General features: G+C 37.5%; 2 protein-coding genes across 3 annotated transcripts; one reads left to right on the forward strand and one right to left on the reverse strand.

Moving 5' to 3' along the window:
* The first annotated feature begins 1,744 nt into the window (after window positions 1–1,744).
* Window positions 1,745–12,209, forward strand: LOC114516662 (dorsal-ventral patterning tolloid-like protein 1). Its single transcript, XM_028536195.1, has 11 exons — window positions 1,745–1,831; window positions 3,764–3,811; window positions 4,187–4,522; window positions 4,766–5,101; window positions 5,445–5,801; window positions 6,384–6,728; window positions 6,966–7,340; window positions 7,849–8,211; window positions 8,691–9,092; window positions 9,816–10,172; window positions 11,160–12,209. The coding sequence occupies exons 1-11, from the start codon at window positions 1,795–1,797 to the stop codon at window positions 11,231–11,233; spliced, it is 3,030 nt and encodes a 1,009-aa protein (XP_028391996.1). The 5' UTR covers window positions 1,745–1,794; the 3' UTR covers window positions 11,234–12,209.
* Window positions 12,210–12,848: 639 nt separating this feature from the next.
* On the reverse strand, window positions 12,849–24,661 carry LOC114516526 (E3 ubiquitin-protein ligase TRIM33-like). 2 transcript variants are annotated; one of them, XM_028536043.1, is made up of 5 exons: window positions 23,401–24,661; window positions 22,367–22,627; window positions 16,234–16,557; window positions 13,092–13,129; window positions 12,849–13,016 (listed from the first exon to the last, which is right to left on the reverse strand). In XM_028536043.1, the coding sequence occupies exons 1-3, from the start codon at window positions 24,536–24,538 to the stop codon at window positions 16,241–16,243; spliced, it is 1,716 nt and encodes a 571-aa protein (XP_028391844.1). In that variant the 5' UTR covers window positions 24,539–24,661; the 3' UTR covers window positions 12,849–13,016; window positions 13,092–13,129; window positions 16,234–16,240. The 2 variants fall into 2 exon arrangements, with proteins under 2 accessions (XP_028391844.1, XP_028391845.1); XM_028536044.1 differs by lacking the exons at window positions 12,849–13,016; window positions 13,092–13,129; window positions 16,234–16,557 and adding an exon at window positions 22,071–22,287 and having other exon boundaries at window positions 23,401–24,660.
* Between the last annotated feature and the right edge of the window lie 2,227 nt (window positions 24,662–26,888).

The raw sequence follows: 26,888 nt of genomic DNA on the forward strand, positions 1-26,888 counted from the left end.
GTTCCTGGCAGGTATTGCAATAAAACTCGAAAGGTTTATTTCCGTGTCCTTCCTTCTTACAACGTGGCTTTCCTCTTGCTTTGTCTTGATTCTCAGGTTTTGCTAATTCTGCCAAGGTCATCACAAGGTGCTGGACGAAGTCGAGCCAGTTGTTGTGTGTTGTCAAGCAATTCTCGCACAAATAACGTTCGCATTCAATACATCTGCATGTTCCTGAAATACCAGGAAATATTACCCTAATAGCTATTTAAGAATCCCCGCTAAGAATGCAAAATAGATTTAGATCAATTGGCATTTTGGCATTTCAAAGACAAAAGGTCTCCTGCTAAAGTTAAGATAACACCAGTGCTTCAGTATGATCAGTTTAGTACGCTGATCAATACATGGCCTTGTATTTCCTTGTACCAACGAGGTTGTACAAACGAGATGTTTCTATAAACATCCAACCAAATTAGTCAAGCTTTATATTATATGATAAATTTTCAATCTTATTTTTCAGTCTATTAGATTGAAATGAGGCTTACCCAAAACATTCCAGGGAGCAATTTAGACATACATGCCGAATCAGAAACGTAAACATTAGTTTGAAGGTGCAATACGAATATATTTTAGGCTACTGCAAATCTTTTGGTTAATTCCTTAGCACGTGCCTTCTTCAATTATCATACTTGATTTGTGCGGTTATTTGTGCACAAAATTGATAAGAATCATGAAGAGATTCAACACGAAGAAACATCTAATAAATCACCGCAAAGCTCCTGAGAATGGCATCTCATTTATGTTACACAGGACACAGGTATATATAGTCAGTGGTTGGGTGATGTGAACAGAGCAAACCTGTAACCGCTGTATATCATCAAAGACAAATCTGTTCAGTGGCAACAAAAAATGTACAAAAAAACTTCTTGATTTTAGACTGAGAGGACCTCGTTTGAATTGTTTATGCACTAGATTTATTGCTAGATTTTTGTGTTTCTTTGTGATTCTACTTTCGATATGTATTTCTTGTGAAAATACCAAGAAATTCTTATCGGTTCCTCGTATCGATCCAAAAATTACATAATTTACATTTCAATTCATGTCAGTTCAGACAAAGACAAGTATTATAATATTATAAGAGTTTTGTATTATGCATGCTGTTCAGTGTTCATGCCTTGTTTTCGCGATCATAAAAGAGAATATCCATAAATTTTGTGTTCAACTTCATTTGCAATTTAACCATTGCAACGAAAATTCTGCATATCAAGACCTGGTAAACAATTTCTTTCCAGAGATTATCGAAGTTTCGATTTGCAAATCATTTGTTTAGCAACATAATTAAGGCAGACAATCTTCAAGATAATACAAGCGTAAAGAAGAAGCCGTCAAAATAATTTAGTGACCATGAAAGTTTATCAATTCAAGGCCGAAGCTGCCTAGATAAGAAGACGTTTTGAACAATAATGCATTCGTTTTAGAAAATGTCTCAACATAGAGTTTATATATGCTTTGTTCATCGTGGCAACCAACTCAATGGTCTTTGTCTTTGCCCTTTTCATCTAACTCTAGAATTATATTGAAAATATATTATATATTATAGATAACCATAAAAAATTGCGGTTATTTTGTTGTCTATGAGGAAACGGGGACAAAGTACACAAAATTTGTATTTTCCATTCAAAACCTTTACAGAAATTTTTGCATTTGGTAACTTCCTGTTGCGCATGACTGTTTATGCTAGCAAATAATTATATAACGTCCATCAGGAAATCACAGCACTTAAAATTTGAGTCAATCAAGGCTTGACATACGAAAATGGCCAGCGAATTGTCCAGGAGTTATTTTCTTTTGGGTAAGAATTTTGACGTTTGTTTGGTGAATTGGTGTTTAAGGTGTATCTTGTGTGTTATTACTGGTTGGAAAATGTTCTCTTGTTAATGCAATTAATGGAAGACGCGATGTATTTAATGAATATCCTTGCATCCTCATAGTTTTGATAACGTTGAAAGTAATAATTTATCCGCAGCTTTGTAAAACCCAGTGTTACATTCAGGCATATAGGTGCATGCCGAAACAACATTTCAAACTGTCAAACAGATAGCGAGGCAAGGTTTTCAAAAGCAAAAGTTAAATTATGTAGCCTAGACACTAATTATATACACAAGAGCTGATTCAATTATTTTGCTGCAGTGCAGCTCGTTTGAAACAAAAAAATGTTGTTATGAAAATATTGTTATTTACCGCTATCGCTAATATAGATTCGCCACTACTTTATGGATTCGACTTACACTGCATGCGATCAAAAATTCAGCATATTCGCGACTTTTTAAAACGCGCCTGGCGTAAAATGGGTTAATGTATATATCTCCACTGCGGCGTAAAACTAATGTATATGTGTTTTCTGCAAGATTGTAATTTTCTACTAATTTTCTAATAATACTTCTCGAATCGAGCAACAATTGCCTCTCGGATGGCATCTTGTGAATACATACGCAGTGTAACGCTCAAGTGTAGACGCAGAACATTTCAAAACAGATAGCATGCAGGGAAAACTTTTAAAAGCGAAAGCGATATAATGTAGTCTAGATACTAATTGGATACAAAAATTAGGTACCTATATTCGGCCAAATATGCGTGGGATTTTGTAAATACTTCTTGAACCGTGCAATTTTCTATATAAATTTGTATATGTTTTAGACTTCTAACGATAAAATGGCTGCGCCAGGCTGCTTTGGCGATCTTGCTTATCAAAAGCTGCGAGCTAGCCAGCTTTGCCGAGACCAAATTCTTCATGTAATTGTTTCATCTCGGCAAGGTGAGCTTGAAAGATGGCTAAAAACTAATTTTAATTTGTAAACAAATCACCTTGAAAGAACCCTAAAGTTGATTAACATCAGACTGATGCATGTTATTGCCTATACTGCCTATATAGTAAGTAAATGCTTAACGAATTGGCTTATTTGTATCATTCCTTAATGGAATTATAGCAATTCGGAAACAACTCTTTATACTACAGTCAAAAAGACTTCAATTGCACTGCATACAAATAAAATTTAAATAATATGGAGATATCATTGTTCAAATATCTATCACAGCGCCCCACTAAGGTGCAATGATAACCAATTTGTGATGTGATAAAATACGAAATTTATTATTTTATATACAGTATATGCACGAATTATTTTGTGTGTATAGCATTTGTCAATTACGTCAGAAAATCTTAAGGGCTGCTTTCCACTGTCACGTTTGCACGTACGCGTAAAATTTTAAAACCACTGAAATGATACTTATGAAATCTACGATTAACAAGATGAATAGAGTTGGATTCTGTTAAAGATTCAGTATGTTATTTCTGCAACAAAATTAATTATAAAACAACTCAAAAGGTTTTAAACGTTTACGTACGTGTTACGTATACCTAGAGTTGGACTCATAGGGTTGGATTCTGTTGCTGATTTGATGCGTTTTTTCAGGCGTAAAATTAATTACATAACAATTTACTTAGAAAGTTTCGAGTTTTTACTCACGTACGTGCAAAAAACGCGACAGCGAAAGCAGCATCTAATTTGCAGAATCAGTACACGTACATATGTTGAAGCAAGGTAGCCAGAGTTTTTCTTAATAGACAACGTTGTATTTACATAAATTTTACAACTTTGCAGTGATAAGGTGTCCTTTGAATAATAATCTCTGATGCCAGATTAACCTGACTTTACTTGGCAAAAATGTATGCATCGCCCTAACTTACTACCTTGAATATGTTTCGTTTTGTTGATATTGACAGGTGTTGTCATTATACTTCATTGCTGTGGAAAAGTTGCTTGCTCTCACAGTAAGTAAACGGCCAATCAATTCAAGATTTACTTTACTGCATAGGATATCGTGATAAAACATACGTTACTCCAAGCAGGAATATATTCCATGCATAACATCATCGCTTGTTGAGTGCTTTTTAGGAAAGCTTTGTAAATTCTGAAAACGTGATCAGAAAAATCTAGATAACTGATCCATAACGTGAAAAATATCATTTTATATACGTAAGAAACCTCCGTTCGCCGATGCAAGTAGGGCGCTCAAATTACTTTATACAAATGCATATAAGCCTCCGTGCAATAGATTTACCGATCTTTTGTTGTATAAAGTTTAATCAAAAACTATATTCTATTTGGTTATTCATATATTCAGGTTCATATTTATTCTATATCAGGTTGCTCATATTCGAATATCAGAAGCCCTGGTTACCCCGGCAAGTATCCAGAAAACCTGGATTGCACTTGGACTAAATCGTCAAGCTTAGACATAGTAAGGTTGGACATCAGCTCTCTTGATCTTGAGCAATGCTCACGATGCACATGTGATTATGTCGAGGTTTTTGACGGAGACAGTAAAAGCAGTAAAAGCCTCGGAAAGTACTGCACCGGCTCGGTTTACTTGGTGTCCACAGGCCGCTACCTAACGGTAGCGTTTCACACTGATCACACCAAAGGTCAAAGAGCCAACACCGGATTTCAAGCAAATTCCTACTCCATATCCCGAAGCGATGGTGAGTACATTATAGGCCGCATAAAGATTGCCTAATTTCGCCTTACAAGTCGAACAAAAGAACAAGGAGGAATTCCGTTTCGAACCATAATCGGCCAATCTGCTTACATTTTCTAGGCTATAAGCCAATCAGAATTGCCTAAATGTTTCATACTTCATGTAGAATGGAAAATAATGTACCTTTTCATCGGTGCATTTTAAATCCCGCTAAACCCTATTTTTTGTGATCAATTTTAACTTAAAGTGTGCAAAAAGGACTCCTACACCATCAGCACGGCCTATTCGAATTATGGAAATGTGGATTGCTCCTGGACGTTGACTACGCATTATACGGGATATGTCGTGGTACTGGATGTGTCTTCGCTGAGCTTTGGAACTTGTTCAAGCTCCTGCAGTTGTGGCCAGCTTGAGGTTTATAATACTTTACATGGCATTCAAACAAAGATCGGCTCGTGGTGCTCAAGACCACAAAAAAGTATCATTTCTCGCGGGAGGAACATGCTTGTGAAATTTGTTTCCACACCGAAGTCAACAACACAAAGTTTTCGGGCTGAATATAAGTTTGTAAGAGAGATAGGAGGTAATGCTGCATTACAACTCCCATAGTTTTGCAATGTGTTCGAATAGAGTAACGGAGCCCGCTTTTAATGTCTGGAAAAATTATTGGATGCTTAGTTTCAATAAAATGATCACATTCAAAGTAAATGAAATAATTTCTTCTTAAAAAATATTAACTTCCTCTAACCTAAAACACCCTTTACTTAAGTTATGCAACATGTGGGCGACTTTTTTTACTAAAAGTGATAGTAGGCCAGTATGCATGATATTGTTCGATGGAATTATCCCTCCTCTCTCAAATCTCTTCCAGTTTGAAAAAAGCTTAACTCTTTTAAGATATAAATATAAAGAGCATTTTATTCTAGTTTGCAAGCAAGCAGATACACTGGAAGCGAATGAGTATTCACAAACTCTGAAAAGTTACAACCAACCGTCTCCCTACATTAGACTTGTCGACTGCGCGTGGACGATTAAAGGAAGGGATGGTCAACTGATCCGTTTGACTGTAAGTGAACTGGACTTGGGTGGCTGCATTTCTTGCGGCTTTCTGCAAATATACGACGGGGAGACGGAATTGGTTGGCAAAAATCTTGGAAAATGGCGATCGAGCAAACCAGACATTGTTTCCACTGGCAAGTATATGAAGGTGAAGTTTAAGACAAGCAAGTTTGATACGAATAAAGGACTCATCGCAACATACCGTACAGTTCCTAAAAATAATGGTGAGTTCATGAAAAGAGCTAGCAATAACGTTAGCAGCCTTCGGTTTAGGAATAATGTTAGGAACAATTAAAAATTCGACGAGGCGCAGTTGATAGAAAGTAAACGTCGGAGTTTCGGTGGTAGTAAGATAGCTGGACATATAAGGCCTAACATATAGGCATCTAAGCAAAATACTACAGATTTAAAGCCAACAGTTGTTAAAGAGTACCCCAATCTCAGAATACTAAGGTTTATGAATAAGTTAAAAATATCACATTTCATCACTACACTTCTTAATATATAATCACTGCAAAAATTGATAATCACTGCAACTTTCTGAAAGGAATGCTACTATAGCTTCCAGCCTAATTTTTTGGTATTTTTATCCAAATTTTTTCATCGTTTGCGAGGACTCTTGTAGTCACTTCGTTACTGCTCTGACCTTAATTGTAAACCAAAACCCGTTTAAGCTGGATGACGAATAATTCAAAAATATTAATCGAGTTCAAACATTCACCAAATCATCAAAACTTAACCAGTTCGGGAATGTTTTTGAAAGTAATAGAGACCTTAAGCTAATAATGAGATAATTATTCATTCAGTTTGTGCAATACCCAATGGAGACAGCGGCACTATTGAAAGCATGAACTACCCTTTTTCCTATCCTGGCAATATCAACTGTTTCTGGAAACTTCATGCACCAGGGAGTTACCTCGTACGGTTCTACACCGTAGGAATGAATATTTCTACAATCAATTGTAAGAGCAGTTGCAAATCACTGGCGGTGTATGATGGACCTTCTATTATTGACAGCAAGTTGGGCACCTATGAAAATGAGGATGTTAGCCTCGTTTCCAGTACTTCGCAACTGTCGTTGGTCTTCAAAACATATCAGGGAGGATCCGGTGGATTTCGAGGAAAATATCAGTTTGTTCATAAAAGCGAAGGTAAACATTACCTTTTGACCTCTATGATCTTACTCATCAACATGTTTTTGTTTGAACTTCAATTATCTTTCTTGCTATACAAAAGCATGCTTTGTACTCTCATTGATGGTTAGCCGACTGACTATAAGGCAGCTCATAGAAGCCATACATACTTTTCAAATATCATCATGTCTAATTACAGGCATGATGTGTTTCCCTAACTCAAAGTAACATTCTTTTTGACAATTTCTCGTGCAGTTTGCAAAGACAGCCTTAACCTTCAAGCAAACGCATTTGGCGGAGCAATTAATAGCCGAAATTTCCCGGAACACTATTGGGGAAATATGCATTGTTTCTGGCGCATTCAAGCAGGACCTGACCACAAGATTCGACTGATCGTTCAGACAATAGATTTTGAAGACCTTTCCCATTTTGATGGCTCCTCCCAATGCCGTGATTACATTGACATCTTTGATGGAGCAAATAGAAATAGCAAATCACTCGGACGCTGGTGCAAAACTCGAGCTGATCTCGTATCAAGCGGCACTTACCTTTATATTGAAATGCACACCAGCGCAAGAGTGTCACATCGAGGCTTCAAAGCAAAATACTTCGCTATTCACACGAATAACGGTGAGTTAGCCCCAGTTGCATGGTCTGAAATGGCGGGAAAGAAATCTATTTCTCGGGTCTGAAATAGCGGGAAAGAAATCTATTTCTCGGTTGAAACAACTTTTAAAATGTCTCGCTTCTGAGCCTATATAATTCATTTCGGTGTTAAATTTTTATCAAAGCTAACGTTTTTTAAACTGAACATAATTATAAAATCTCAACTAGTTTCATAAAGAAGTAACAAAAACTATAATCGATCAAATACTGCAGAATGGATTTCTATATTTCAAAAACCCTTTTGAGCGCGGTGATCATGCATGTATTTTTTTCAAAATGGAGGTCAGAGCTTTAGTAAAGCCAACATCGATTTGAATCAGAATTACCTGATCATGATTAATTTTGTCAAAGTAACAGATAAGAAAGAAAGCGATTTAAAAAAACTTATGCTTTACCTAGAAACGCGAAGTTTCGTTTCCTTAAAAAAAGCCTAATTTCCGTTTGTAAAAGTTCTTAAATATAATTGTCTTAGTCTGTCCTGGAAGTGGCGTTCTCATCGCTGAATCAGGGACGATAAAGAGTCCAAGTTTCCCACAACATTATTACGGGGGGATTTCATGTGATTGGACGATAACTGTATCATTCGGCAAGCGCATTCGCATCAAGTCCAGGTCTCTCAACTTGGAGCAATGTCATCCGTGTGGTTCTGATTGTGATCATATTGAAATATCCGACGTTGATTTCTCGTCCGGAAGACGTATTGTTGGAAAATGGTGCATAGAGAGCTTCGATGTCATTTCGCGTGGTAATACGGTGAATATAAGATTCAAAAGTAATCTTAATAACGCTGGCGAGAGCTTTGTCATAGAATATAAGTCAGTTCAAGAAGAAGAAGGTAAACGCATAAAAAATCTGAGTATTATGGGAACGAAATACAAAGTCTTAAACAGCATTTCTAGGCATAATTGGTACATGATGACCACTCATAGTAGCCTAACCTCGCATTTCCATGCACTATTGACAATCGGTCAGAGAGAAGTACTTTCAACAGTGAAATTTAGGTTGGATTAGCTTTCAAAACCGTTGAGAGTTAAAGAATTGTGCGTTCTGTGATCACATCAAGCCGACCAGTGTAATTGCATGGTTAGGTATATATTTTCCAGTAAACATTGGTATCAAGAATTATATATCAAGAATTTTTACACAAATTACTAGTGCCTGTGCGTCAAACGGGGAGTATAGATTATATGGACTACATTCGTAGTGTGATAGTTGTGACAAGAAAAAAACAGGCTTGAGCGATAGAGTCCCGTTGATGGTAGATAAACTAACCTTACAATGAAATAATTGCTTAAAAATTATTTTGGTATATAGTTTGTCCAATCAATCAAATTTCACATTCAAGTGGAACAGTAACAAGCATGGGTTATCCCAATGATAATTATCCAGGGAATCTAAAGTGCCAGTATCAAATGAAGGCACCATATGACAACCAAGTTATTCGCCTCGAATTCACCTACTTCCAACTGGCAGCTTGTGGGTTTAATTCGGGGTCATGTAAATTTTGTGGGGACACTCTTCAAGCCGTTGAATGGATAAAAATTGCTAATAGAATTAAGATGGCTAACTTTAGTCGCTGGTGCTCGACCTGGAATAATCCCCACTCGACGCACATATTTTCATCTGGAAAAAACTTGTTTCTCAACTTCGACACAGATGCTACATCACAAGATACGGGATTCAGAGCAACGTATCGGAGTGTTTCAAAGAATTTAGGTAACGTGTTGGGCTACCTTACCCAAATAGCAATCGTATTCTTTTCACGAAGAAATGCTCTGTACCAAAAAATTGTTAAAACAACTAGCTGAATATAAAATTGTTGTCTTCTTGACCAATTCATCTTTTCTTGAGCAATTTTATTTTGGACACCCCAACGAAAAATTGGTGGTCTCACTACGTTTTTAGTTGTTTTAACCAAAAGAAATTGTATAAGGTTTGCCTGACGAAGGGTTGCTTGAAATGTCGCAAATAAAGAAAGTTCAATCTTTGAAAAAACGCAGAACTGACTTCCAGTTATTAAAAATTGAATTAAAGTATATGCGAATGTGAAAATTTTAGAAAAACGAATAGAAAATTGGTCCAATAAATGATTTTAAGGTAGCTAGATTTGATTCGCTCACGTGTTTACATGCAGAGTTATACATATCATTGTTTGCAATAGAAAAACTCTTCTCAAGAGCCTCCGTCAGAAGAGTTGAGAGTGTGCCGGCATACAGCCTTTAAAACTACATGTTAATACCAGATTCTATGCGAATATATAAAATCTGCCTCATTAAAGTTATTCTAACATCAAAATCGGATCGCTGCTTCAAAAAGGATACCGAATCCAGTCAGCATGCAGCCTATGTTCTGTTTTCGCTTAATCAATATTCAATACTAGTACGTGTGAGATAACGATCTTGCCTTCTACCAATTTGTCTCCTAATCTTTATGGTCTAGGATGTCTCCATACTGGCACCTTATCAAAGAATTCAGGCAATTTCAGTGGTCCTCGATCACCCTTTAACTCGGAGACATTGTGTACATGGTTCATAAAAGTAGCTTCTGAGAAAAAGATTGAACTGAAATTCAAGTATACCAGCGTTACCCAAAGGGACTGTAGCTTTGCTTACGTTAAAGTATATGATGGTTTCTCTCCCACCAGCTCTTCATTTGGTCGTTTTTGCGAGCATTACTGGTGGAAAAAGATAAAATCTACAGGCCCCTCGTTGTACGTTACATTGTGGGTGGACTCTACATCTCGATCGCACGGAGTGCCTTACTTTTACGCAGAATACATTGCAGTTGACAACGCAGGTGAGGTGCATTTAACTTTTCAAAATCTGATTGTGTTTATTCACTTCATCGACAAAAAAACAATGCATATTTACCGGGTGTATGAATTTTCATAGGCGGGTTTCCATTACCAAAGTGTGTCCCCCAAATTAAAGAGTTTTTAATTCTCATATCTGAAAACTTGTATTTCCTCAATCAGATCAACACATCACATGAATATCATTCTTTTTCTACGAGTACAGGACTAATTCGTCATTTTCGCGCCAAACGCTGTGCTTCGGCCTACGGCTACGCTATCTGGAAAAACTTGAGGTGTGGAGCTTTTGAATACTTAATTAATTAACAAACTTCAAAAGCTCGACGACTACGAATTTCAGGCTGATGGCGTAAGCAAACAACACAGGAGAATGACGAAGTTTGTACTCGTAGACGTACTCGTAGTCACTGCTGGAGCTTTCTATTATACTCTAATGATGCATGATTTATAATCTAGCTTAGCTCAATTAATCATACAGGGTGTCTCAAAATAACGACATTCAAATTTTAACACTGAGTGATTTCAATAGTTTTCGGGTTTTTTGAGACACCCTGTAGAAGGGAAAAGTATATTTAGCTTTTGGTCCATCTCGATTATCTCCATTTCAATGTTCTTAATTGAGGCAAAACGTGAAGTAAAACCTTGTTTCCAATACTATACCAATGTGGACAATCCTGTTGTTCTCATGTCTTCAGCAGTAGCGTATCCACCCTGACGATTTGTCCTGCTATGCTAATATTTTGGTGTTCATTGAATGTTAAAACAATAAATTTCTAAAGAAATGAATAATCATAATAAGTCGAAATTTACATAGCGGGACGAAATCGTCAGTCTGGCTACGCCACTGATCTTCAGTCAAATCATATAGCATAAGATTTGACTGCATGTCAACAACAGGATAGTCTCCACGTAAATAGGACGAAATCCCCCCTCCTCAACCAGCGTCATTATCTCATTATCTACACTTTTAGGCAAACCTGAAAAGTGTGAAAATCTTATTATTGGAATCATTCTTTTTTGGTCGATGCTGCTGCCCATGTTTTAGAGTGTGTAGCCAGTTGAGTAATTCCATGCACTTGCACGAAATAAATTTTGAAACTTTTATTGACTATATTTAACTGAAAACTAAAGAAAAGAAGAAAAAGCATTACTACTGCATCACCTGCATGATAAATTGCACCGTCGGCGTCGGAAACAATGCCGACTTCAAAAGTAATCTTCCACTCAACATTTTTGGGAGGAAATTGTGATTTTAGAATACTAAGTATTGGTACAGTTACGAGACACCGTTCTACGAAAGAAATTTTCTAATCATCCTTTCGTGTTTAAACGGTCGGTGTGAATCACGTCGTAAATCATAGAAAATGATGCCCGGATAGGTCTGTGGATACTTTACTCGATCTTGCTAGGCAAATTAACAGCGAAACAATCTCCTTTATTTTATATGCATTCGCTTAAACAACTCGGAACTGACATTCAGACCGTATGAATACCGAAAAACTTCATCAAAACCTTTGTTTTGAACCCTTGTGCGACCCTTCACTGCACATTGCGCGTAGAATTTACAGAAACGCTGCGCTGGTGTTTTCACTAAAGCACGCTATGCCCATTTTACTCGTTTTAAGGCCCGTTTACACTTGCGATTTTTGCTGCGATTTTACGTGCGATTTACTTCGTTTGATAGATGTGAACGAGTAGCTAATTAGCTACGAATGTTTTGCTCATATTTGAACTGATCAGTAACTATATATAGCATAAATGGGCCTTTTTGCAGTTTTTATGAGTGGTACTCATCTTTATGATTGCTTACTCATCTCATGACAGCATAGACGGCGGACGATGCTTAAGACTTTATACAGCGCTCTTTTATTCTACGCTGGTAAGAAAAACTGAGAAAAGCTAAAACAGGAGCTGCTAGCTCTTTTACGCTGGACCTGGCTGAATATGCCAGCAATGTCGCTTTAATGCTTAAATACATGGCCTAAATATCGAAATACTATATAGCATCACGCGAATTTCTTCCCCCGAATTGCCTGTGTACTACAGGGTGTCCCAAAAAACCGAAAACTATTGAAATCACCCATAACAATGCAATTGTTAGAGTTTGAATGCCTAAGCACTCTGTTGGGACCCACAGGTGTATAAATGTTTACCATACTCATTTTTATGCATGCATATGATGCAGTAAAATTTGCTTGTTCGCAAAAATGATATTTATTAACAATATTTACAATTTACCAATATGGATAACAATATTTAAATGTGCATATCTCAAGGACCATGACCTTCGACATGTCCCCTTTCTCTAGCAACACAAAGCATTTAGCATTTTATAAGTTGCATTAAATCCCCACGTAAACACGCCATTCAAATTTTAACAATGAGTGATTTCAATAGTTTTCGGTTTTTTTTGGGACACCCTGTAGAGTAACAAGACTGCATACAGGGTGTCTCAAAAAAAAGCAACCACTTAAATATGCAAGAATATTAATATTGTTCGGGTTTGCACCATAATTCAGCTAAAATGACTTTTAGCATTTTAAATGAAGGATTAAGAGCCATTTCAATTCCCAGAGGTGCTTATCTATTGCGCTTTAGAGCTGTGTTAATGTTCTGCATATTTAAGTGGTTGCGTTTTTTTGGGACACCCTGTATAATAAGGCAAATTACAAAACAGTCTCCTTTCTTAATCCCCTCTGTACTGTACTGACTGCTTGCCATGGAGTTGTATGGACTTTAATGTCGTTTACTTCAGCAAAACTAGAAGTTCCATCGATGGCTTTGCGAAGTTTGTTCACTGATGCTGTTGGACGAGGCTTGTCACTGGGCTAGTTGAAACAAAAGATTGATATAAGCGGTGTATTCGTGGGTTTACAAAGAGGCAGAAATGATGTTATTCTTACCTTTTTGCCTGTCCGTTGAAAGAAGCCAATGTGAGTACCTTTATAATGAAAATAAAGTTTGAAGATTGGACAAATCTTGATTCCAACACATTATTTATACTCGTAATCGTTTAAGCAAACATAAGCGGCCAACGGACAACTGCGATATTAATGAACGATGCGCTGGTGTGTGCTTTGAGTCTTTTTTATGCCTTTGCAAGTACACAACGATATTGCTCATATCAAAGAGAACTTCGTTTGGAGACGAAGTGTCTTTGCACGAAACGTGAAAGTTTTTACGGTTGCATTCTTTGCGTACTTTACTATAGTTTGACGCCACTGCATGACTTACAACCGATTAACCTTTTAATCGCTTTCATTGATTTTCTCAATCGTTTGAAGTTTTAAGTTCAAACACGGCTCAATTTTGAAATTTACTCTTTGTTATCATTTTCGAAAGCATAAGCGGTCTCGCCGTAGAAAACAATTGCGATGAATAAACGATACGCTGACGTGTGATTTGAGTGTGTTGTGAACTTGCACGTACACTAAACAAGGTATATTTTGTTTTAAGAAGAGAATTTCTGCGGTATATGAAGGTTCTTTGCTCTAGTACTTCACTGCAGTTTGATATTACTGACTCGCATGCACGTTATAGACGAATCGACCAGGCATATACAAAGTATGGGTTGCTGGTCTATCATATAATTATTAAGGTATCAAATATATTGATGACTTGCGATAGTGAGTGAGTTTTTTACAAATCACTGACAGCGAATTGCCGATTTTAAATCAGGTCCAGTCCGGTGTTCACACATGCCCAGTGTTCTACAACAATATATGTGTTTCTCTAGCTCTAAATCAACCCTGAAGCTTGCTGTTTTGTTTGTATTCCGCGGTTCGTTCATATTAAAAACCAAAGTCAGCCATCTCTAAATATTCAAGTTGCTTAGCTTGAGGTTATAAATGTGGAAAGGCGGTAAAATACACACATAATTCAGCAAACATTGACTTGCGCCGTGTTTTAATATATCAGTATAATTGCTGAAAGAGCTTTTATATTGCAGGTGTAAAAACATTTATAAATAAAGACTTGACGTTTGCTGTAAACGTCATTCTTAAGGTCTCTATTAATTTTCCTTTTGCCAAAACTTCCATTTCTGATGTTTTCAAATAGTAATTTTTATTTAGGCCATGCCCCCAAAACTATACCTTCAGTGTTTGCCTACCTCAGGGGAGAAGAGAAAGGCATACTGTTCGCGACTTATTTTGGTCGCGGCTTATTTTTTTCGCCGGTATAAATCACCCTAAAGCCTGTTTTCCACTAGCGATATTTTTCGCGCGAAGCGACTTTATTCCATTGTATTCGAGCAATTTGTTCCAGATGGTTGCAGTTGAGAGCTCTGAAACAAAAGTAAAATGTCGATTCGTGCGAAAAATTTCGCTAGTGGAAAACCGGCTTAATGCTTGCTTTATGCCGGTTTTCCACTAGCGATATTTTTCGTGCGAAGCGACTTTATTCCTTTGTATTTGAGCAATTTGTTCCAGATGGTTGCATTTGAGAGCTCTGGAACAAAAGTAAAATGTCGATTCGCGCGAATAATATCGCTAGTGGAAAACCGGCTTTAGACGCGCTTCAAGTGCCACGTGTTCGTCGGTAAAACGCAGGTGTTGCAACCCCTCCTAGTTAAGATGGTCACACTACTCCCCTGGTTGAAAGGATTTGCAAACTTGTTTTGTATAATAACTGGTAAAAAGCTGTTATAACAGAAATGAAAAAAAAATCACTGTATGTATGTATGTAAAACCTTATTTAATGACGCTAGCCTTATCAACAAAAGTTGGTTTCCATAAGGGGCGTCCATAACACAATAGAACATTTACAAAGAGATAATAATATATCTACATAGCTATTTACAAAAGAGAAATATATAAGAAAGAAAATAGATTAAGTTGGTGTGATCCGGCCGTATGCTAAGATCTATACATGATTGAATCTTAATTCTATTTAACAATTCATTTGCTTTACAATATTTTTGAAAGAATAAATAGATTGCGCTTCCTTAGCTTCTTGCGAAAGATTATTCCAAAGTTTAGCACCACTGTACTTAAAACTTTTTTTCAGAAATTCGCGTCTCGGTTTTGGAAGAGCCAAATCAATGTGACAGTTTCTGAGGTCATAATTATTTTGCAAAAGATTCCTCCTGATGAATAATTCTTTCAAATTAGGTGCGGTATAATCATTCAAAATTTTATATAATAATGATGCCTTGGTCATATTTCGCCTGGAATCTAAATTTTCCCAGTCAAGTGCCCGAAGAATATCTGCAGACCTAATTTCATTGCTAGCGCCAGCTATTATTCGAGCTGCCCGATTTTGAAATTTTTGCAGCTTATCTTTCAATGTCTTGTTGCAGGTATCCCAAAGGGGAGAGCAATAATCGAAATAGGGTCGTATCAAAGCTTTATAAATCGATTGCAACATTTTTCCAGGAACATAGAGCTTGACGCGTTTTAACGTTCCTATACCTGCCCCAACTTTTTTGCAAATCGTTTCAATGTGTTCTTCCCAACTTAATGTTTCGTCAAGGGTAACGCCCAGACAAGAGATTGAATATACTCTGGGGATAGGTTTGCTATTTAGCATTACAGGAATATCATCATTGATCTTAAGAAGATTATGCTTTGATCCAACGTACATAAATTTAGTTTTGGTTGAATGGTGCAGTAATTTGTTACTTTTTAGCCACTGGCTGATTTTATTCAAATCGCTATTTAACTTGGAGATAAGTTCTGCTGAATCCTTTGCTGTTGAAAACATCTGCGTATCATCAGCATATAAGCACGGGGTGGTGTTATCGAGACAATCTGGGAGATCGTTAATGTAAAGTAAAAACAATAATGGTCCTAAGATGGATCCCTGAGGAACCCCACAGACTATCTTTTTTGGCGTTGATATCGTGCCGTTGACAAAACATACTTGTTCCCTATCAGAAATATAAGATTCAAACCACTTCAATTCAATATTTGAAACTCCAAATTGTTCTTTCATTTTGTGCAATAAGATATTGTGATTAATTGAATCAAACGCTTTCCTAATATCACTCGTTAAAGGTTTGAAATTTGCCGTAAACGTCATTATAAAGGTCTCTATTAATTTCACCTTCGTTTTAACTGTGAAAAACTTCGATTTCTGATGGGGTGAAAGTGCAGCTGCCCGCCAACAGAGCTTTAGTTTGAGGTGCTCCAGGTTCATATCCTGGGGGTGGTTGATACCTGTCACCAAGGTTGCTGGATGAAGTTTGGTTTCTGTTGGCATTCGAGCCGATGAGCAGATCATAAACACCAAAGATTGCTCCCCAGTTAGGATGACACCAGATTGCTGTGTCATTTTTACCATCCTTGATCGGACACTTGAATGGCCGCATGTTCTCTTTATTTTTCAATGAAAACAGAAATGACGAGTTGGAACTTTTAAACTCCATCACTAAAAATAAAATATTTTCATAAAATGTAGGTCACATAACGTCTTGAGAAAAACGTCCTTATAAAGAGTCAGATGTAGGTAACATATATGTTGAAAGGATAAATTTTTTATCAAACTTGTAGAGACATGCATTTGAAAGAACTCAAAACTTTTAGTTAAAACCTCTCTAAATTGCTTATTCCCGTCAAAGAAATACAAAAAAAATCATAAAGTGGGGAGGCGGTGACAGTCGCTTCTGCACGCGCATCGGTTATGCTCGTATATAAAAAATGAGTAGTCTACTTGTTTTAAAATTGCTCAAATTTCGCATGTTTCGTAGGCTATATCTCTGAACATAAACTCTCTCTTATATTCATTAAGAAGAATAGCGAACTAAAAGCGTGTCAAATATACTAAAATTCTTGATATTTTAGCAAATATACCAATTCAAAATGAAAACAAGTTCTAAACGAGTTCTTCTACCCTGGCGAAACAAGCGATTGAAATTCGTTTTTTAGCTAAGAAAGTTTATCGCAAGTGGAATGTAGCGAAGCGACGTGATGTGATATGCGAACAAGAAACTGCCAAATATTTTTTAACTGAAATAGCATACGCACTGAAAGTATTAATTCCCTTCCTTGGTCTCTACGACCGCGATTTGTTCAGATCAAAATAGCCATCTATTAATTAACGCGCCATAGTCAGGCTATTTATTAATTAGCACGTGAAGACCGAGGGGTTAGTTGTTCAAAGCTAACCCTGGTTTAAATTGTCTTTTTTGGGCTTATTTACTTTTCGTGTTTGCGCGTATTTTTGTCACTCACTTTTGATTTAGTCCATATAATAAACCAAACATTTAACCAAGATCCTATATTGATCTTAACGGTACTTGGAAATCACCGGGAGACGAGCGAAAATCCTACAGCAATGGCCAAACGACAATAATGTGGTGGAGAAAACAGAAGAAGCTCCAACTCAGTGGCAGAGAAGCCAATAGAATCAAAAAGCAGTTTTGTAACATCCTAATGGGCGAAGCAACGCTTGGCCTTGGCCTACCACGCTTGAATGACGAGAGCGGAGCAAGTAGCGAGCCACCCAAAAAACTTTCTGATCAGTGTTCATGTACTCAAATCACAACTGATCTCGACGGTATTAGACTCGATATCGAGATATTACAATCAAAAACCGATGCCCTACAATCTTTAGCAAACGTACAAGAAGGTCGTTCATTCCCTGGCCACAACATTAACAAATTTGAATTGCAAATGCAAGAATTCTCAAAGGAAACAGGAAAAATAAAACAGATGGAAAGAGACCTAATTGAAATCAAACGTATGGTCAATAAAGGAACAGGCGAACGACAGCTAAATCCGGATAAAGATCAAATTCCTAACATCATATTACTCGAAGATACGATACCCTCAACTTGCAAGCCTAACGAGGCCGAGGAAAATCCGGCAATTACCGCCCCCACAAATCCAAATGTCAAACAGGCTAATGATAACGACCATATGCACAAAGAACCCACCCCTCTTTCATATAAAAACAAAGGCAATACTCGAGCGATTAAAGATCAAAAGATGCAAATCAGGTCATATAGACAACAACAAAGCAAAGAATACACCCACTACCATCTGAACGAACAGCTACGTTCATATAAAGCGAAACACAGAGATATACATAAGAACACATATCCAAAAGAAACCAAAGTATCCAGTAACTACACTCAAACCAATCGGCCCCACATTTCTACAAAAAACCCAAAATCCCAAAAGTCCTCCTTTGGCTCGAGTAGACAGGACAACCGGCGGACTTTCCCACCAAAAGCCAACACTAATAACAGCGCTAACCGCCGGAAATCTGATCGCAGAAACAGGCCTCCTTTTCACCGGAGATTGACAAACCATACACCGGCCAAATATCGGACACGTGTAAACAGCCCACCACCATATCAGGTAAAACACCTAAGGAAGTTACCATCGTACCAATCACATTGCCTAAACAAACCACTTACCTACCAGTCATTGGGCCAGAACCAATTCCCGCCTTTCCATGTACACCACCCACAGCAGTCAACTCTGAGCCAACGTCCCCAATCACCCATTTACAAACAATACTTCCGCCAAGCCTACCAACCCATCAATCGTACTGTAGACCAGAATGGAACATGGGTCTAGATAACGATGCATGCCACGTCGATCCCTCACGAAATCCTGATAAAGTCTATCCGATACCTGTGAGGATTACGAATCACAATGTTAAATTAATTAACAAACGAAATACCAAGCAAAACAAGCTTTTACGAAATCCCAATATGATCGACATTCCTACCACTGAAGGCAGGTCTTGGAATGAACACTCGACCCTGAAAGACCTTAGTATAGAACGGGACACTCCGCAAAATTATAACATTTCAAAGTCCCCCCATTTCCGTCTGGTACACTTAAATATAAGGTCTCTACGAAATACCTCCCATTGGATCCAATTCGCCGAATTTGTTTCAAAGACAAGGATTGAGGCAATAACATTATCAGAGACTTGGTTAAACACAACCATACCAAATGCCGAGATCAACTTGGAGGGCTATAAAATTTATCGCCAAGACCGCCTCCACAAAAGAGGAGGAGGGGTAGCTGCGTACATTCGGAGTGATATTAAGGTCACCGTACTGAAGGAAATATCATCAGTTTCCACCGATTACTTCCAGCAGCTTTGGCTCAAACTTCAGACTAAAAAGTTAAGATCTATCCTGCTCTGTGTATCATATAGACCACCAGACTGCCCGCCGTCCTGCCTAGAAAACAACCTAAAAGCAAGTTATATGCAAGCCGCCATGCAGGACAAACCCATATTTATTTTGGGAGACCTCAATTGCAACACCATGAAGGTCACCGCTGAGACCACAGCATTGGAAAACTTCATGTACGAGATGAACTTAAAGCAATTGATCACTTCACCAACCAGGATCACAAACACTTGTGAATCACTAATCGACGTAATCATAACTTCATCACCCAACCTTGTCCATCAAAGTGGTGTTATGGACACACTCATAAGCGACCACCTACCAGTATACACCGCGTTAAACATGAAACTTCCTAAGCCATCAGTACAGAGCATCCTGACGCGAAGCTATAAAAGCTATGATAGTTCAAAGTTCATTACCCATCTTGGTACAAGATCACAAGAACTCATTTCTATCTTTTTCGATTCCAATGTCAATTCAAAACTCAGAAAACTTAATGATGTCCTCTCTACTACTTTGGCTGTCCATGCTCCAATTAAAGAGGTCAAGATTCGACGTCGATCCTGTCCATTTGTTACTGCTGACATCAAAAAACAAATGATCTACAGAGACCAGCTACATCGTCGATACAAACAGACACGAGAAATGGAGGACTGGAAGAACTTTAAAACAGTCCAAAAATCAATCAAATCCACCTTAAAAGTCGCAGAGAAAGACTACGTCCGCACTGAAGTTAATACACATAAAGACAAACCTGGGTCACTTTGGAAAGTAATTCATAGCCGCATTCCGTCTAGAGACAAAACAACCCCAATATACAGCAAAAACCAGGAAGAGGTTGCCAACGATTTTAACAGTTTTTTCCAGTCAGTAGGGATAACAGCCGCCGAAACAGCTACGCAACTGGCCTTAGATAATAACATCAATATATCTTCCATGTCTGCCTGTGAAATCAAGAACCTACAATGTCCGATCGAAGAGTCATTCCACTTCATACCTGTTACCTGTGCGGAAATTGAACGCATACTAACATCTATGCCATCAAATAAATCACCAGGTCCCGACAAAATCAGTATGAGAACTATTAAAGACTGCCTCCAAGTAATCTTAGGCCCCCTGACGGATATCATCAACAGTTCATTTACAACTAATACGTTTCCAGAAGCCTGGAAAATAGCAGAAATCATACCAATATTAAAAGAAGGGGATCACGAAATAGCCTCCAACAACCGTCCCCTCTCAATGCTCAATGTAATCTCGAAGGTATGTGAGAAAGCGGCCTTAAATCAATTCACGAGTTTTTTAAACCGGACCGGCCACCTTACGGCACACCAGAGTGGAAACAGAAAGTACCATTCAACGGAAACCCTCAATATATTAGTAAACGATTTTTTCCTGAACGCAATGGATAACAAAGAGCTATCTGCCCTTATTCTGTTAGATCTGTCCAAAGCCTTCGATAGCATCGACCACACAATATTGCTTCAAAAACTAAGCAATATTGGAGTATCTCGTAAGGCTCTAAATTGGTTTAGAAGCTACCTTTCAGACAGAAAGCAATACGTACGCATTGGCTCTCAGTATCAGAAACTCTTTCAATCACTCATGGCGTCCCACAAGGGGCAATATTGTCACCTCTGTTATTTTGCATCTATATAAACGACCTTCCAACAGCACCAAAAACAGCTAAGTTAGAATCATTTGTGGATGATTCGAAAATATTCATGTCCTTTCCAATCACGAATATAATCGATGCAAAAAGTAACATAGAAGAGGATCTTAAGAGGATTGCAACATGGTGTTTCGCAAATAAGCTGTTAATTAACCCTGAAAAGACAAAATTAATGCTAATAGGCACTCGACAGTTAATCGGAAACCTTACTGAAGGACTGGTTATCTCGTTCCTAGGAAAAGAGATCACACCTTCCTCTTACGCCAAAGACCTAGGGCTATTCATGGACAGTTATTTAAGTTATGATCATCATATACGACACGTCATATCATCTTCAATGGCAAAACTGTACCAAATAAATAGAGTAAAGGACAGCTTCGATAGCGAAACCCTCCACACGATTGTCAATGCCCTAGTGATGAGCAGATTGTATTACTGCTCTACGGTGTGGTCGAATACATCGGCAACAAACATAAAAAAACTCGAAAAAGTACAAAATTTTGCTTGTAGGATCATAACAAATACAAGGAAATACGACCACATAACACCAGTACTACAGGCGATCGGTTGGCTCCCAGTCAAGGAACATTTACAGTACAGAGATACACTAATGGCTTATAAATGCATGAACGAACTTGCACCGCCGTACTTATGTGACCAGTTTTTAAAACGAAATGCAGTTCACAACAAGAACACCCGGAATAAAGACGACCTTGACATTCCCCCATGCAAAACAACATCAGGTCAAAGAAGTTTTTGCTATAGAGCAATAAAAATCTGGAACATTTTAGATAAAGATTTTAAAAAACTACCTTTTAAAACATTTAAGAAGCACTTAAAGAAAAATATGTTAACAAATAACGTTAACGGAAACCTATCTTAGTTAAAGTATTAAGATCTTAGTATAACTATATAACTAGGATTTCTCTTAATTGTAAACATATTTTATAAACATAGCATAGTCAATAACGTAATTGTAGATAGAAATATACCTATTTTTAGCCTTGTTAGTACATACTGAAAAGCCCTATTGGGAGTATGTTTTATGTATAATAATAATAATAATAATAATAATAATATTTAAGACCCCCATCCCCCCTCGCACACAATTATCGCATCTAGTTTCAGCACTGATAAAATCCTCATGTTGTAAAGTACGTTGCAAATTCATGGCGTTTTCGAGACAAGAATTATCATGACCCTCAGTGATCCCTAATTTGTTATGAGGGACTTCATCCCGCCGCATTTCTTCTTTTCATTTCTGCCTTTGTTCCCCCCCTGCAAATATTTTTGCATCCGGTCGCCATTTGCGCAACTTCTTCAGCCTCCCCGCCTAATGCATGGATAAATATTGAACGACATTGCCGTTTTCTGATGAGACAATGAGGAAATAAAGTATAAAATGTACTCACAGTGAACTGATGTCTGTCTCCAACTTTGATCACTAAAACCACCAAAGATGTTGGTTCCACATTTCACCAAGGTCAACGTAGGTGCAACATCGTCACACTTTCTATGAAAAACGTTTGCGTTCCAACCATCGCGTGAAGCTCGATAACAAAGTTGCCAACCAAACTTCGTATCTTCCATCCACTCTACAAGTTGCTTTGCATATTTAATGTTACCCTCCAAGATGGTTGATCTCTCACATAAGGACTGCTGCACAGGGTTGGCTGAAATGATATTCATTTGATAACACTTCTTAAGAACAAGGTTTGGTTATATTTTTCGGTAGTACCAGTACACGGGATTCAGTTGTATTCATAGGATTTGGTTCAGTTATTTTCAACTATTTCGAAATAGATTTAGTACATGGTCTGAAAACAATAGACATTGTATTTTAAACAAGGAACCAAAAATTAGTGATATTTGAATTGGGAGCTAATCTAAACTATATCCTTTAGTTATTCAGATTGTCTACGAATACAATAAATACGTCTCTACATCATAGGCTTAAATACATGGGGGTTCAGGAGCTGGATTCCTACGAGAAATCTCACTAGCTGGTCTGCCTACGTAGATATTTTGGAACTTAAATTTTTTGTCATACTCATACGGTATAAATCCAAAGATATAACATTGGTATGTTACGCCCAGGCGTTTCAAAGAGATTAAGAAAAAATAAAACATCAGTTCTCAAGACAATAATTATGGAGATTAACCTCTTGTTTTCTTTAAAGCACTAGAAAATATAAAACGGAAGAACGAAAATCTGTTTCAAAATAAAAAAGGCTTGAATGAATATTTGTGAAGTTTATATTTGTTGGATTGAGATCAGCATCGACTTGTTGCGCACAGTAAATAAAATACTTTCTTTCAATGCTGATATCATTTGAATTTCAAATATACACGGTTAAAAGCGAAACTCTTCTTTTGTACCTAAAAATAATCGCAGCGCTGTAATTATAGTAATATAATAATCATAAACTTTAATATTTACACCTACCAATTATTCCTAAGTCGTTTAATTTCAAATTCTCCATGATGTTTTCGGTTAGCTTTGGATGATATTCAAGAAGGCCATCGTGGATTGGGTCCATATTTTCTGGTCGTTCATTCTCAATGCTCCCAGCTTTTTCCTCAATCTCGTGTTTGAGAGCAAGGAGTACCTCGTCGCTTCCACTGGAGAGAATACTCCTGGTAAAATACAACGAGCTTTTCGCCTTTTGGAAATAAGCTTTCACGTTAGCTTGTTGTTTCAACAGGGGCTCGTTAGCTACTCTGTATTTCATCTCAACTTGGTCAAGCAAGGCTGTTGTTTCTTTCTCGAGTTTCTTGGTAAACGCATTCAGAATATTCTGTTGTTGCTGCTTGATGGCGTCACTTGCTTTTGTTGCGTTGTTCTTCAGGGTCGCCATTGCGTCTGCAATCTTACGATTACTCTCGGCTGCATCATTTTTTTGCTTCTCGAATATACCGGAAAATGCTTTCAAAGCTTCCTTGTGCTGTACAACAACGTCTGTCAAAGGGAACCACGTATGTTCAGGCCGAGTGTGATTAAGTTCCATGCAGTATCGACAAACAAGGACTTTGCATGTTTCGCAGTAGAATTTGAGTATTTTGTCGTGTTTCTCACAACGAGATTTGCCCTTTACCTTCGCTCGATTTTCTGGCTTCGCTAATTCTTCCAACGTAAACACGACATGATTCTCAAAGTCTGTCCAGTTGTTGTGGGTTTCCAGACACTTTCCACACAGAAATTTCTCACACGATATGCATCTGCTGGCTGCAGAAGCGTTCGACTTACACGACTGGCATTTTACATGATGGGCTTGTTGCTGTATGCTGAGCAATTCCAACAGGTTGTTAATAAAGTGGTTTGCTGGCATTTTCTCGCCAATATTTTCCCCTTCTTTGACTGAAAACTCCGTGCGGCATAATGGACATTCAAAGATTTCTGGTACTTTCGCTTTAGCTTCAACGGCCTTCTCGCGCTGAGCGGCAACATAATTCTCCAAGCAGTGTTTACAAAACGAATGGTAGCATGACAATGTCCGTGGTTGAGTCAATGTCTCCATACAAACAGAACACTGTAACAAAGTTTCCATTTGCTTCACGGAAGCAAGATCTGATGCAGTAGCCATACTGATTTGGTCTTAATTCGACAAACGTGTTTCGTTCCTTGTCGGTATATTGCACGTCGTGAACTCGACGCTAACTACATGCAAGAGTGGTACTAAGATTATCATGTGGAAACGCATACTCATATGTTACCAAATACCCGATATTTCATTGGCTGATTTATAAGATCTCACATCCTGTTTTCACTGAACATAAATGCACGGAATTTTATATTAGGTCAAGTTTCTCGAATTTCTGCCAAGCACAATCTTTTTATTCGATTCGTTTTCTCGGAATCACTAATAAGAGGTTCTTCTTGTATCAATTTTGCTACGGTTATAACTTATAATAATGCATATTTATAGCTATCATGATATCTGCATGCTTGAGACTCTTTTGGTTGATTCATATTGAGCTGCAGACTTCTAGAACATCAACAAATGACTTGACCTTTTTCCTTATTGCACAATGGCTTGAAGCGCGTCTTCGAGTACACAGAACGAGATTTTGCTCGTTCCAAGAAGAGACTTTTGCTTGTAGAGGAAGCTTAAGGTTCTTCAGTGTTGTAGAGTACTTTGCTGTAGTTTGACCTAACTCACTTGCAAAAGACAACCGTCTTAGTCGTTTTCTTTATATACCTTTTAGTTTGATGACTCAGTCCCACTAAAAACAGTTACACGTTTGAACGTTTCAGACGAATCGACCAGGCATAAACAAAGTATATGTTGCTAGTCTATCATATAAAGGTGTTAAGTACTGATGACTTGCAAAACAGAGTGAGTGCTTTACAAATTACCGACCGCGAATTGTCGTTTCTGCATGAAATCAGGTATTTACATGTATTTCCAGCGTTCTACAACATGTGTTTCCTGAATCAAACCTGAAGCCTTTTGTTTATATTCAATTTGGTTCATATTGAAAAAAAAACCAGCAAGTCAGTCATCCTCTAAATATTCAGGGTGCTTAACTCATGGTTATAAATTTGGAATGGCTGTAAAATATACACATAATGCAGAAAACACTGTGTGTCCTGTGTCGCGAAGTTCTGTAACGTCATCATCTCAGATTCGTTTTCTACACTACGAGAAAGTTTTAACCTTCAAGTTTTGCCTTTAATTACATTTTTTTAATTCGCCTGAATTTTTTATCTGACCCCAGTCAAAAAGTGCGTGCTTCATGTACGCTTAGAGAAGATAACATGCATCTGACCAATAATATCTATTACTGCACGAGGTCTGCACGGATGGGTTCACCCCACTGGTTCACCCTTATTATTGCTCAAAGTAGTTATTGTGCATATGATAGAGAAATAATAGCGAATATTGAATCCAGTAAACTTGGGTAAAAAGAATCTGTAGAGAAAAAATGAGCAGGGAAGGTGGAAATATTTACAATTGACTTGTTGACAAGTTAACTTGTTGAGGATTGGTGTTTGGAATAAAATGAGGAAAATTTTAATTTCTTTAACAACAAGAATGGCGAAGAACCAAAATCGAATACCTTTCAATTGGAATGAAATATTGTTGGATCATGAGCTATTCCAACTTTAGATAATAATTAAGTATTCTGTTCAAGATGATAGTTTGAAACATATTACACGTGATATGTTATTGTCCCACACGCCCCTGCTTAAATTATCATGCAACTGACATTTCTGGAAAACTGTGCAATCATGCATTCTTAGTTGTATTACATTTTGCAATTTATAAACACGTTATACACCTCACTAATCAGTTTTTGTAAGACCCTGTCCACACGTGTGCATTTTCAAATGTATTTCTTTTCGCATAACCGAAAACTCGTCGTTTAAAATCACATTAAGACTCTCGCAAACAATAACTTACTAACGTAAAACTAACTAACGTAAAAACGGCAATTTACCCATGCTTTGTGATATAAATTAGCAATCATGCCTGATTTTTGTCATCTTCTGATGTTTTTAATGGCGCAACAGTTTATGAATTCTATTTTTTAAACGCAGTCGAAATATACACACTTCAAATTCAAGCCAGGAACAGTTGAGGAGAACTCGCTTTCTTGACCGTTGATCTCAATATACTAGCATCACGCAAATTTCTTCCCCCGAATGGACGATTTGCGCCTTAGACGAATTTCTTACCTCGGCTTTAAAAAGGACATTTTCTGAAAGAGCATACTAAAATTAGTAAAAATGCCAAGTTTGGCTGCAAATTGTTGTAAATCACGTAAGATATAGCCATGCGAAGTTGTAGATTTTTGTATACTTTTGTATTACGACCGGAAGTGTGTAACTAAATTAGTTACACATTTCCGCACGTAGTACAAAAGTATACAAAATTTGCCAATTTCGCATGGCTATATTTTCCGCATTTTACAAGATTTCGCAGCCAAACT

The sequence above is a fragment of the Dendronephthya gigantea genome, unplaced genomic scaffold, assembly GCF_004324835.1.
Source record: "Dendronephthya gigantea isolate DGI-Jeju-01 unplaced genomic scaffold, DenGig_1.0 000006F, whole genome shotgun sequence".
In the NCBI taxonomy this organism is placed as follows: Eukaryota; Metazoa; Cnidaria; class Anthozoa; order Malacalcyonacea; family Nephtheidae; genus Dendronephthya; species Dendronephthya gigantea.

What these genes read in the sequence shown, in the direction of transcription:
- LOC114516662 (XM_028536195.1), top strand. Translation starts at nt 1,795, where the DNA reads ATGGCCAGCGAATTGTCCAGGAGTTATTTTCTTTTGG. An exon ending in GAGTGTTTCAAAGAATTTAG is followed by an intron (nt 9,093 to 9,815) that starts GTAACGTGTTGG and finishes TTTATGGTCTAG; the next exon opens with GATGTCTCCATACTGGCACC. An exon ending in CATTGCAGTTGACAACGCAG is followed by an intron (nt 10,173 to 11,159) that starts GTGAGGTGCATT and finishes CTACACTTTTAG; the next exon opens with GCAAACCTGAAAAGTGTGAA.
- LOC114516526 (XM_028536043.1), bottom strand. Translation starts at nt 24,538, where the DNA reads ATGGCTACTGCATCAGATCTTGCTTCCGTGAAGCAAATGGAAACTTTG. An exon ending in AAACGACTTAGGAATAATTG is followed by an intron (nt 22,628 to 23,400) that starts GTAGGTGTAAAT and finishes ATATCATTTCAG; the next exon opens with CCAACCCTGTGCAGCAGTCC. An exon ending in GAGACAGACATCAGTTCACT is followed by an intron (nt 16,558 to 22,366) that starts GTGAGTACATTT and finishes TTTTATTTTTAG; the next exon opens with TGATGGAGTTTAAAAGTTCC.